This window comes from Apus apus, chromosome 3 (genome assembly GCF_020740795.1).
Source record: "Apus apus isolate bApuApu2 chromosome 3, bApuApu2.pri.cur, whole genome shotgun sequence".
Taxonomy (NCBI): Eukaryota; Metazoa; Chordata; class Aves; order Apodiformes; family Apodidae; genus Apus; species Apus apus.
Window position 1 is genome coordinate 106,258,953 of NC_067284.1, and position 13,802 is coordinate 106,272,754.

Here is a 13,802-nt window from a genome sequence, read left to right on the forward strand (position 1 = left end):
ATTCATTCAAAGCCTACAAAATATATAGCCTTTCTGTGAAAGTCCTGCTTTTAGGGGAACAGGTCCATGATGGGGCTTGCTACATCAGGTTCCCAAGCACACCGCCATTAAGTCTGTGGTTGGGAACATGTAACACCACTCAAGGGCCTCCTCCCAGCTGTTATCTCATACTGGTTTCATACTGGGTAATCACACTGGCTTCAGTGGAATGGTCTGAACTTGGCCCAATGAAATGAGTGGAAGTCACCAGACCTAGATGTGAAATAGTCCTTCCCTGAGTAATTTAAACACTTTTGAAACTACTTCCTATTCCTCATTGGAACAGAAGTCTGGAATGGTAAAACATTTTGCAGACTGGAAACATTAGCCAAAACCATTGGGTATTTTCTGATAGGAAAATGTTTTCTACCAAAAAAATGAGGTTTAGATCCATTTTGGGAAGGGACATGTTTGGTAGCTAATGGCAAACTTTAATGTTCCATGTAAAACCTCTTCCCTCTCACTTCCTTACACAGAGAAGATGGGGGCCAAAGGGTTTGGCTGTGGCACCTAATTAGCCATTTTTAAAGAAAACACACATCACAGCTCTCCTCCAAATGACTGCAATTACACCCAATTTAAGGCTTATTTAATTGCTTGAGCAATACCAAGAGGTCTATGGGTAAGTGAGAACCAGTCCACTTCTACTACTTCTCTGTCACAAATTTGTTGACTGATACCCAGGCTTCAATAATTGTTGAAAAAAAGAAACCCAGATTATATGGGAATACTGTGAAATTGTGGTAATTTGAGGGGGTCACCTGAGGTACAGTTGCTGTATCTTTCTCTAGCAGCAGTGTCAGCTCAGAGCAAAGTCCATTGAAGTCAAGTGGCTTCAACTTCAGGCTGCAGAAATTTCTGCAGGTGCATGTGCCTGTGTGTACTTGCATGGCCTCAGAAAGTGAAATAAAATCCTACAGTGAACAGATTGCAGGTGTAATCATCTGGCATTTATCCGGGGTTTTTGCTACTTGGGAAAAAACAGTGTTTGCTTTTTAAGGTGGAAGAAGGGGAAGGAAGATAGGGTGGCAGGCAATGTTCAGCTGGGTCTGAGGGATGAATGGGAATGACATCTGGAGAGAAAACAAGTATCATTCCCTTTGATTGGCATTTGGTAGTTGAACTCTAAGGGCTTGAAATTAGATTTGGAGAGTTTAATCCCTGCAAAAGAGGGCCTGGTAGCTGCATGTATTAACAGGGCTCTTGTTGTGATAGCAATAGATGTGGCAGTGGGAACCAGCACTTCCAGTAGGGCCAGTAGTGCCCAGTCTGGGCTCCCCTGGCACTAGCAGAAATGACTGGTTTTAGCACAGGGAGTGTAAGAAGGCACCTGGACATCAATGGAGTTTCACTGATTTATACCGACACTGCTTTTGGCCGTCATTTTTGGTCTGATTTTGGCTTCCAAATTTCTTAAGAAATGGAAGGTCATGTGGTACAGTATTTCCTCTGAAGGACCTCAAGCCTCTGATGGTCTTTTGTATCCGTTTCACTTAAAAATTAAAAAAAAAAAGAAAAAAAAAAGAAAAAAAAAGTACAAGGAATATTTTTTCAGTTCTGCTTGCAAATCCCAAATTGCTAGCACCTCACACCAGAAAATACCTTCCTCATCTCCAAAAGCCCTTTGGAATTCACAATGTGTTAATATATATTAAAACATATATACTGTTGCAGTAACATGGCATGTATGCTTTTCTATATTTTCACAGGACTGTGTATATAGGCACAGACATACATGTTGATTAGTCCCTTTAATCCTGAAAATTTCTAGCCACCCACTTCACAACAGGCCTAATACACAGTAGAAGGAGTTCTCTCTCTCTCTCTTACTTTTTTACCTTTGCAGTTAAGAGTCACCAAAGCTGCTGGAGTGAGTCAAAGCAAAACAACTGGGTGCAGACACAGCCAGGTGTTTTTGCTGTTGAACAGTATATTTTCAGGAAAATTAAAGAGTGATTAATTGATAAGGTGATTTTTTTGTATTTTTTTCTCAAATATATATATATATATATAATGCCCTCAATGCTTTATAGGCTATATCCTATTTACTTCCATGAGGTGGGCGACAACTAGCTTTGAAAGCAGTCTGCATTTACATCTGTTTTTCTTGCTCTACTAGATACATGTGAGACTTTAATTACTTTCAAAACCACACTTGCCCTCTCTCACCCCTCTCAGTCCATCCCTGTTCAAGACACAGATGGGTGGTGATTCTTAGGACAAAGAGGGAAAATCTGTATGTTGGCCAGCATTTAGTTGGGTTGAACAAAGCAGTTAGTATAGCACCGAAGGAGTTACATTGCTGTTTCTTTTTTCCCAGCTTCAATCTTTTTTGTGGAACAGAAGCAGTAAAAAGAACCCAGAAGCACTGAGCTGAGTGCTTAAAACAGGGCAAATAAATGGCTGGGGAGAAGACTGGGGAAGGAGCAGACCCAAAGCCAAGGCAGATGAGCAGTGGCCCATCTGGAAGAGTTGGGCTTCTGAATTTGCTTTGCCCCAGAGAGGAGATATGCAGCTGCCTGGTTAGTCATGCGGAAGAGCCTGGCCCACCTAGCCAGAAGATTTTGAACTACCTCCCCATGGTGGATACAGAAAAGGGATGGGGAAGGTATGTGGCAGACCAAGACCGAGCTGGAGGTGGAGGGCTTCCCAGCTTGCTTCATGCAAGGCAAGCCTTGGGTTAGAGAAGACAACAGCCGCCTGAAGCACCACCCGGTTATTCAGAACAGGCCGGGTTTCACAGTCCTTACTCAGGAGAGAAAATGAGACCCAAGAACAAAACTCAGGAATTTTGCCTGAGTAAGGAGTGCATGAGTAGACTTCAAAAAGCTTTTCTAAAAGGGAGCAGGGAGTCTTGCCTCACACTGCATTTCCAAAAGAAACAATAGATAATGGTCAGGACACTAAGACACTTAAAAAAACCACTTGGCTCAAAAGCAGAAAAAAATACAACCCAAGCTTTCTTCCCATGCCTTTTTTCCCTTCCAAATTATCTGACCAGTGGTGATATTTGGAGCAATGAACTGGATCCCTTCCCTGTGTTCTAAAGAAAATCATCCTTGGTTTCACCCGAGCATCTTGGGGTTCAACCAGGGATGAATCCACTTTGCTGGACACATAATCAACAGCCAAAACTTCCGCGGACGGCAAGGGAAGTTTTGCCTGTAGGAGGATGGTGAAGGCAGGCCTGGTCTAGTCTCTCTGGATGTGGCACAGATTTTTCTCCAGAAAAGTGGGTACTTCGAGAAGAGTCACGTGCAAGCAGCGTCGAGTCTAGTTTATCCTTTTCACAACCCCCCTTCACCCTTCACATAGGGAAACAGTTAAAAAAACAAAAAAAGCTACTGTACTGTACAACCAAGTAAACTGCAATTCTTGTGCTGTCCTAGGTAGTTAAGAAACTTAAAGGCAAAAGGAAACAAAGAGAAAAAAGATTTTTCACATGTACATCAGTTGAGACCCTAGTTTTCCCATGCCTACAAGAGTCCTCAGCAAACAGAATACCAGCCTCCCAGATAAGGTCCAGGCTATTCCAAAACAGCGTGAGCAAATTTTTCACTGTATTCAGATGGAAGCTGATGACGGAAAGATTAGTGCACATTAACCGTGGCTGATGAGAGCAACTTTTAAAGAAATTCAAGTATTCGTCAGTAATCTGTTCGGTTCAGAAGTATTTTTGTGATCTTTAGTTTCAAGTTTCCAGAAACAGAACAGAAAAAGGGAAAGGTCACCTGTTGTGTAAGAAAGTAATATTGCAAACAGTGCTATTACATTTGACCAGAAAAGCAAGGCCATTCAGCTGACGCACAACAATTTTCTCCATTCTTTGCTTGTGGGGACAGAAAAGACTGCAGATCACCTTCTCAATACACGCACGTACCAGCAGCTTTTCCTCCCACATGTTGTAACAAACCCCTTTTCTGCTGGTTCCCAACAACAGCACAAACCCAGCAAGAATGAGATTTTTACGGCGCACTTCCAGCACCTCTCACACACATTTCCTTAAGCCTCACAACACCCCTGTGAGGTAGGTAAATATTATTATACCCATGTATAGACGGGTAAACTGTAGGCACAGAAAGGTTCAATCACTTGCCTAAGGTTACACAGCAACTTCGTGGCAGAGCTGGGGTCCAAACCCAGGAGTAGTGTCACCCAGAAATCTGCAATGAGTTTTAGACCGTGGCCATTTTCTACGCTGGCTGTAAAAGGCCACCTGACAAACACAGCGTTGCATAAATCCAAATAACTCCATGTATTACAAAGCACCTGGTTTTCAAACAGTTGCCTTGCTGCATGTGTCCCAAAGAGCAGGGGGGAAGTAAAAGTTTATGGTCTCAAATGATTTTTGTCTGCTTGAAATACTTTGTTTTCTTCCTTTTTAAATATTTTTTTTTTCTTTAACTTTTGAATACACAATGGGAAACATTAGTCCACGTTACTTAATCAACACCATCGCTTTCCAATTGGGTTGTGTGAATGTCTGAATATACATTAAGGTCCAGATGGTTTATGCAGATCTATTTTAATTGTCATCAATTGCATCCCTCCTCATCAGTGAAGAGCCAATGGAACATATGCAGCTATCTGCCATCTCATTTTCACATTTTTCTCATTATCCTACTGTCTGAGCTTCAAGTAAGCAACAAGGGTTGAACACAGGCAATATCTAGGACAGTGGGAAGGCTCCTACCTTTCTTCACATTGCACCTCAACAGAAAAGAGTCACAACACTGTTATTCCCACGTTCAAACACAACAGAACAATTAAGCCATTCTGAACGTGCTCATGGAGAAAGAGTGGATTGTAACAATCTCTAGCAGTACCCAAAGGTCTGGAAATGCATTCTGCACACAGTGAAAGGTTTGCCCACGTCTATTTGGGATAGCCTCAAATCTTCTTATTCAAACCAGGCTGAGATTCTCTGCACCAGAATACACCTGAGCTCCAAGGAAAAATAAAAACAGCAATCATCATCCTGGGAAACTACCATCCCCAAAGCCCCAGGGCTTCAGACAACTGCCAAAATAACAACATGCAGGCTTCTGCAAGCAAAGGGTACACAAAAGAGTTCACATCATCCCTACCATCTAACATCGACTATCTCAGATTCAGTGGGGATTGGCATAGACCTTACTTTTTACTGGTTATTTGGGTTTCTGTTTTCTGGTGGATTTTCTTATTTATTTATTTTTATTAATTTGCATGACCACATTCAATCTCAACAGAATCCAGAGAAAAACTAACCCATTAAAAGAAGACAAGATCCTAGAAAAGCCTGTCTCCGCAATTTTCCGCTGACTCTGGCAGCTTCCAAATTGTCCCTTGCCCAAGCTGCCCAGCAAGCAGGCACTAAAAGGTTTTGCAAATGCACAGTAGTAAGTTTTCCTTTTCAAAGCACCTCTGAGCTTCAATGAAATCAGGCTGGACGACCCTCAGACCACATTTTCTTCAGGAGGTTTAGTCAGGCAGCAGGTAGGTGGGTGACAGGTGTGTCATGCATTTTTGTGTAGGGATGAGGGATAAATTGTGAAGTGAATCTTGTATGAACAACAAAAAAAAAGTATCTGAAGACCACAGGATGATTGCCCTCTGAAAGTCAACAGCAATGCTGCTCTCATGAGCAGCATCAGCCATGTTTTAGCAGACCACTGACTAAAAGCTTGGAATTAATTTTTATCCTGTTTCCCAGCTTTAAATAAAAATACATGCAAATGGCTACTGACTTTTAGCACATGCAGAGAAGGATGGAATGAAGGAGACAGTTATCTCCAATCCAAAACACTGGAGAAGTATATATTTACACTTGAAATTGGTGGCTTGCTTGCACTTCCTACTGGTAATCATACAACATTGGCTTGTCTTCTGCAGCTCAGGTTGGATATGCTGTGGATGAAAAATGCCTTGTGTGGGTGGCAAAGCATGACAAGGGCATAGGCAGGGACTCTGGGATTCCTGTATTTCCATTGTTGGTTTGGTCTGGTTTGAATCACCTGTCTCCAAATTAGCTGCCTACAGATGTATAATGCTGTCACAATAAGCATGCCAGCCATCTGCTGTGGATGGAGGGATGGACGGACAGGTTGACATCAGAACGATAGAAGTGATGCTGTTCGCAAAACAACCTCAGCAAAAAGAGTAAAATGAACTGAAAAAAATACTTTGCCCATTGAGTCGGGCAGAAAATAGAAAAATGCCAAACTGGAGCTGAGGTACTCCAGCAAATCCTGCATCTTGGTCTGGGGCATATAATTACACCTTTATTAGTTAATTAAGCCCAGCCAGGATCCATTCTGGCTGCAAAGCCAACTGACAAATGCTGGCCACGTCCCCACTGCTAAACACTTTCACCTCCAGTACAGAGCGGTTGCATCCAAGCTGCCCATTGGGGATGGTCCCTGGCCAGTGTCAACATCTGTGCAAGCTGTGCCCTTGGACTCCTTGGAGTGGGTCAAAACCATGCCAGGGAAGGTCCGAACAATATAGCAGTGGGGGTGGTGGAGCCCTCATGCCCTGGCTTTGCCGTAGCATGCCATAGTTGGCTGGTTTAGATGAATCTAGCAACATAAACATGCCAGAGAAGTTGTCTGCTGATCTTGTGATGTGAATAAATACAGACTCAATCTTCTTCATGACAGTTTCAAAAGCCCCTTTTGTAGTATCTTCTGGCAAGAAGGTGGGACGTGGTATAACTAAGCTACAAGGGAGAATCTGAGGAGTTAAAAACAAGTGAAATCAAGACAAGTCACTGACCATTCTTCCAAAGTGCATACCCAAAATCCAAGAGACCCTGGGCAAAAAAAATCCAAAACGAAACAGAAGCTGAGGACTAGACTCAGAATCAGGATTAGTACCAATAAAGAACCGGGGGTAATTTCCCTCCCCAGGCTTTTGGCTTGACAAAAGGCGCTGTTTGGCAAAAAGATCACAGATAATCCCAAGAGGAAACGGTCACCACTCCAAACAGTTCACCATGAACTCATTGGGTGTAGTGGTAGAGCACGTGCTTTACGTTAAGGCTGTAACGAAGTCCTTCAGAGAGAAAACAGTTCTTCAAGGTTGACTCAGGCTCTCACTGGAAATCTTTTGCTCCATCAAGATGCCAGTGGATATCATTCCAAGAAAGGACTAATAGCCGAGGCAGAAAGTTTATGCAATGACGTGTAATGAAACAGTTTTAACAGGCAGTGGAGGCACCTGCCTTAGTTGTTATCCATACTACGAGCCACGAGGAAGGAGGACTTTGGAGCAGAGGTGTGTCAAGCCCTTAGTCAAGCTGGTTTGGTTGTGAGAAATTAGCACTGCATTGAGAGGTAAGGTCACTTCAAGAGTGTTTTGCCCCTCCATTCCCATAACAGGATGGAGAGGACAGCTGTTGGTGTGGTGGTCTGGAGCAAAGGTCCTGTTCCTAAGGGAAGGCAGGCTGCAAATGCTCGTGAGAGGCAACACTGAAGGGTCTTCTCCTCGACTCCTGATGAATGTTCCCTGGCTCGTTGACTTGTTTCATTGTCCCGGTGCAAGGTGGCAGGGTTCTGCTGTTCAGTGGGGCCAGGGAATGGGATTACATCTCCAAACCAGACCTCAAAGTTGGTAAGTTTGTGGAGGGGAGACTTCTCAAGGCGTTTTTGAAAATGAAGGTACTATCTCCTGGATGAAAGGTCCCAGAGGAATAGCAAGGTTGTTTGTCATCCATTCCTTTCCCATGCTTATGCCAATGAAATGCAGATGAGTAGAGGAGAGCTCTTCACTGAAGGACCAAGGACAGTTTTTACACTGGGCATGAGTCTCAGGGAAATGGATCAGAATAAGTCTACACTAGTGTTACAGGTAAATGAAGAACAAGTCCTGGGAGCAGAAATGCAGGCCTGTTGCTGGAGGATGGACACCTCTGTGTTTTTATGTTTCAGTAGACGGGGACAGCAAGTTCACTTCACAAATTACCTCTTTTTATAGAGACAGCATACTGATTAGGGAAGAAGGGGTGAAATGTTAGTAGGACACTTGAGAAGGGACTGGTTTTGGGACACAGACGATGGAGAACGGAAATGAAAGGTTTTCACAAATATATATGTGTGGGTACATATATATATTTATGTGCACAGTAAACAAGGGATGGGGAATTTAGATAAGGGACGACAAGACAAAATCCCTCCCTTTGCGTGAAAATGTGACCATCATATTGGTTGTAATGAGAGCCCAGAAACATTTGCCTGAAATGGAGTTTGACTGGGAATTACAGTACCAGTGACAATTTGGCTTCTTATAAACTTTGCCGTGTGTCTATAGTTTGGCGTGAGTGAGTCCTGCCCTCCTTGGAAGGGACAGGCACTAGTTAAAAGTTTTCTTTACAAAACAAAATGAAACAACTAAACAAACCTCAACGTTTTCTCAGAGTACTGCAAAGGATCACTGATTGAAAAAAATGTTTGTCTTCAGGTATATTCAGGCGAAGAAAGCATTCAGCTTCTTTGAACTGTTATATAAAATTGGTACTAGTTTTTTTAAATACTATTATAATTTTAAAAAAAACACAACCTGATTCCTCAAAATTAAAAAAAAAAAATCATAATAATAATTAAAAAATATCCCCCCCATGCTGATCTTCTGCTCAGAATAGGTCAGCACGGGAGTTTTGCACCCTAGACAGTTACAGTATTTCTGGAATAAAAAATTGCAATTACACACAGAAAATACTACAGCATTCACTTAAAAATATCTTGTTTTGTTGTTGTTGTTTTCTCCCCTCCCAAGTAGAGGGATGGTGGGATTGAAAAGATGCCCTGAAATGGGAATATTCCTTTAAAGGAGCAATACTCTCAAAACAGAAAAGGGTGTCGGTTAGATGCAAACCCGTGATTTAACTCGAAACAAGAGATTCCCAGCACAGAAACAGAATTCTAGAGATGTGGATATTCGGACACCAAGCGGGTTATTTGGAAATGTCAAGACAACCACGCAGCCCTCAGCAGGTGACCATCTAGGCTTTGCCATCATCGGAGGTGGCAGCATCTCCTTGCGGTGAGAAGGCTAAGCTAAACCACGATGCTCTCGCTACACCCTTGAACTTCCTTTGGTGGTGTTTCTTGCCATGTACTTACAGTAGAGGGTGACACGAGACAGTTTTTATCAGCAGTTCCCCACATGTACTGAGTTGAAGAATTCTCAGCTAAATCACAACAACAACATCAACAAAAATACAAAGCACCAAATCATCTCAAGATGTGAGTCAGTTTACAGGTTATTACCATTTGAAGAAGTTTGTCAGTTGTTTTGTTGTTGTTTGTTTTTTGTGTGTGTGTTTTGGTTTGTGTTTTTTTTTTAATCCCGATTTTCATGTTTTGTTTTCCTTAAAAACAAAAACAAAACAGAACAAAAATCAAAACCCAAAATCCCCAAAATGAAACAAAGGATGCTTTACAATCACTTTAAGGCTCTCACTGAATGAGACATGACAGGTCTTACACAAGATTACAAATAATGGATGCCTTTCACAGCCTTAAAATGATACAGTAGGTCAAATTATTTTGCCAGTCACTGATCAAGTATTGTGCCTTTAAATTGACTCGCTTTTTGCTACTATGCTGAGTTTTATTATTACTGAAATAGCTATTAGATATGTGAAAATGTACTTTAGGATAATGGTTTTGGTACATAATTTCAACATTTGCAGATTTCTTATTTTCCAGAAATCAAGGTGGCAGGCTTTATTCTGGGCTCAGATGGTTGGTATTTACTCCACTGAAGACAGTGGAGCTTCAGCGTGTGCAATTGTTGGAAGCAAGATCAGATACTGTTTTTCCATATTAATCTGGTGCAAACTGACCATTACATGTGGCCCGTTTACACAGGGGAAAAGGTTGCATGGTGGGATGGCCTTTAGGACACGACCTGGTCAAGGCTTGCAGGCTCGGCCAAGTGGTGTTACAAATGCTTTGCCAAATTGAGTTACAGACCTGATTTTATCTTTCATCTGTTGGAAAAATCAGACTACACTGGGGGTGTCTTGGCTTTGCTTTCTTATCTTTAGACATTTGGGTTTGGTTTTTTTTTCTGCTAAATCCAATTATTTTTTTTCCATACATTTCTCTCTTTTTGTTGTTGTTAATTTTTTTCTTTTTCTTTTTTTTTTTTCTTTTTTCTTTTAAGGTTTGTATTTCAGTTGGTTGTTTTTTTTCCTGGCATATAATAATCAAAGAGTTTTGCATGAGAAAGGTGACAGTACTTAATGAAACTCAGCACCTAAGGGCATAAGGCAGTTGTAGGTTTGTTTGTTTGTTTGTTTTATTTTTCAATCAGCACCAATCCCATAAATAATGTTCTACACTTGGTGTACGGTATAAAACTGATGTGGAGATGCCTCCTTCTCCACCTGTGAATCCTAGGTGTGGAAGTTGAAATACTGTTTCTTGTGTGTAAAAAACAAAAGAAAAGTTTTTCTTTTTGTTTTTACTTACAAAACATAGAGAATATCTTTTTTTTCTTTTTTTATACATACAGCAACCAGAAAGAAAGCTTATCTGAAGGTTTGTGTTTGTTTCATGATCTGTGTTTACCGTAAACAAAAATAAGGTCCCCTCTTTTACTCTTGCTCTAAGGAGCTTTTAAAGTGAAGATTCATATTGTAGCAACTCATATAAGAGAGGTCCATCTCTATACCTAATACCTACAGCTGTGGGGGTGACATACTGGAGGATGTTGATAGTTCTTCTTAACCTCCTGTCTACAAAATGAGCATCCCATGCCGGATATCTTTTTCTTGGGATGTCAATCTTAATGAGAGGCCCCTCGGGGGGGTAGGGTCGCCCAGATGGAGTAGGTGGTACCATTGCTCTCACCTGGAAAACGGGCAAGCAAGTGTCAGCTGTGAGTTCCTCCTGTTGCTCCGTGACCGCTCTGGTGGGCGTAGCCTGAGCCCCCCGGTACCCAGGGGTTTGGGGCGCCATGGGCTCAACATCGGGGGGCAAAGGAATGCCCCAGAGCAGCTCGGCGCAACAGGAGCTGGCAAAGATCTTAGCTCTTGGCCCCGTGGGATGCAGCACACCATAATATAACAGCATCAAAGCTATCCCAGCAGCAAAGCTAAGAAAGACACAACACAGTGCTGGCACGGCATATGAGTCAGTAGTGTCAGGATCTCTGTAAAAATACCAAAGGAGCGTCAAGGCAGCGTTCTCCGTCAGGACCACCGTGTAATACGCAAACATTCTGTATCGAGTCCGCCCTTCCTTGACATTAAACCAGCAGAAAATGTACACAATCCCTACCACCATGTTGAAGAGGATCTCCTCCCACTTAGACATGCAGAAATCTGTCCCACCATGGATGATCCAGAAAGCCATGGCACACCAATGGACCACTACAAAGATCCCAAAGTAGAGCTGGAAGATGGAAGCAAAGAGAGCAAAAGAAATAACTCGGGATGAGATGGTGAAGAGGCGCCAGAAGAGATGGATGAGGGCCCCTCTGTAGCTCATACTCTTCTTGTCGTCCCTAGAGTCCCGAAGAAGCTTGTGATAGGAGGCTAGCACCCAAGCCAGGGACATCAGGGAGGCCACAGAGGACACACCTGCCGGAAGACACACAGATCCACTGAGTTAGACAGGAGGTTTGGTTGAAAACATCATCTGCTCACTAAATATTGCATCTGGGGCAGGCTCAGAAGCCCAGCGGTTCAACTCACTCCAGGTTGTCCTTGTCTAGAGGAGAGAAATACAGAAATATCAGTGGGGGAACCGGAAAGTATGCTGCACTCAGGAGTTCTGACACAGCCCATTATGATAATCTTCATGATCTACTGGCTCTGCCACCCCACCACAGCTCTTCTCTTTTTTACAGGGAACCGCCTCTGTCCTCATCCTGATTCAATCACATTTGAGAATTTGAAATCCAGATCCCATTCAAAATCTGCAGCCCAAGTATGAAGGTCACTTTCTCTAGAAAGGGGTCTATGATGGGGTGCAACATGCAAGAGCAGGACATCTATGTTCCTTGTAATGGCAGGGATCTTTTTTATTCTAATACTTTCATACAGGTAACATTCATACTGACTTGCACTTGATTCTGCCTTAATCAGGAATCCCCATTTGCATTCACCTTTGAAATAAACAGGCAGTTGATCAGCTTTTTTGTCACCCTGTTGTCCTATACAGATAATATATAAAAACAGGGAACATCAAGACTCGTCAATACCCTCCAAATGCTCCTAAAGCAAAGAATCTGATCCCTGCCATCTTTCCAGGAGGGACTGAAGACCTATATGGGAGGTAGGTTATCTCCAGCCTTATCTTCTGGATGAACCACAGATCCAAGGTGCAGTCATGTCTTCAGCCCTGTCTCTAGCCCTGTCTCATTCTGCTCCTGATGAGACACCCTGGAGGGACCTTGGATCTGGTACATACCCCTGCCTTGTCTTGGTCTGCTGAGGGAGCCACAACCAACATGCAGCTCTGCCCTGTGCACTCAGACCCTGTGGTTCTGCTCCCATCAGCGAGGGCATTGCCTGCTCTGGGGTCACCCTCACTTCCCAGTTCATCCCCCCATTCCCTGGCATGGGACAGGCACCTCATTATATTCCAAAGGGGCTTGATCTTATTTCCCATCCCAATCAACACTATTTATTTGTTCCGATGAATAAAATAAAGCCCTGTCACACTTCAAGAGCTTTTAAAAATACAACACCATTGATTATCACAAGGGGAAACTGCACAACTCATTGAGCAAAGCATCATAATCAAAATCAATTGACAGATTTCTGGGAAAAGAAAAGGCCACTGGCATCTCATTCCTTTGCTCCCACTGTTGTTCACTGGACAATGGCTCTGCAGGTGAGGGAACAGATGATCAGCTAAGATCCATGTTTGGGAAGTAATTTGGTAGCTATATTTTGACTGAGCCTTTGCCAAAGATTTCTCTGGGAGCATCACCTATAAAATACACAGGGAAAATGCTAATGGGTTTTAAGCAATACAAACACTGACAAACACCCCTCCATCTCTGATGTGTAACGTACTGGAAAACAAGTCCAAATATATTTTGCTTTCACTATAAGAAAACCCAAGGATCAACTCGCTGCAGCTGCTCAGGGCTAAAAAGCTAAAATGTCTGAAACCCCTAAATTTAATCTCCTCCTGTTGTCTTATCACTTTTCCCTCTGCCCACAAGGACCTTGCTCCCATGGGGATGAGAGGAAGATGCCTTGGCTCTTCAGGTCTCACTGTAAAGACATTATCTTCATCCTTTGGAGCAGTCCACACCACAGTGTGGTGGGGTTAGATTCCCCATTTCCAGCCTAGGTATGTCCAGAGGAGACATGATGGAAAAGGTGGCCAGGAAGGATGGCAGATGTCCATCTCTGGCCCCCATTGCAATTAACCCAGCCTGCTGGTCCACTAAAACTGTGCTCTTTCTCCAGGACTCAAGCCTCCCAATACCTTGCCTTTGGGCTCACACACCTTAGCACTTCAGACTGAATTTTAAAAAACAACAAAGCACAAACCAGTAAGATCAGTGGCCTTATCAAAGAGGGAAACTTTAGGCCATCATCTTGGAAAAAAACAGTTTTCCCCAAGTTTTAAGTCCCCAATAAGAAACACTTGCATATAGGACTTGGCAGCTCTAATAGATGGAAACTTCTGAAAGTTGGGCCACAGCCCCAAACAGAGGTAGATTTATTTTTAACCTGCCAGGTGTGTGACATTTTTAGCAGAAGTAACAGTTTTGGAATGCCATGCAATTGTTAAGGGAAGTGTTGCTATGTGTGTAAG

The 13,802-nt window shown here is 42.8% G+C and overlaps 2 protein-coding genes across 2 annotated transcripts in view; both read right to left on the reverse strand.

The window, feature by feature from the left end:
• Positions 1-2,088: 2,088 nt before the first annotated feature.
• Positions 2,089-13,802, reverse strand: part of LOC127382597 (gallinacin-13-like) — a 592,294-nt gene continuing 580,580 nt past the window's right edge. The window contains exon 4 of the mRNA XM_051614428.1: positions 2,089-2,099. The gene's annotated coding sequence lies outside the window, so the exon portion shown is untranslated. The remainder of the gene's footprint in view (positions 2,100-13,802) is intronic.
• The window catches only part of XKR6 (XK related 6), a 182,703-nt gene continuing 177,497 nt past the window's right edge, over positions 8,597-13,802 (reverse strand). Inside the window, exon 3 of the mRNA XM_051614383.1 lies at positions 8,597-11,605. Coding sequence (XP_051470343.1) covers positions 10,641-11,605 — 965 coding nt within the window. The 3' untranslated portion in view covers positions 8,597-10,640. The remainder of the gene's footprint in view (positions 11,606-13,802) is intronic.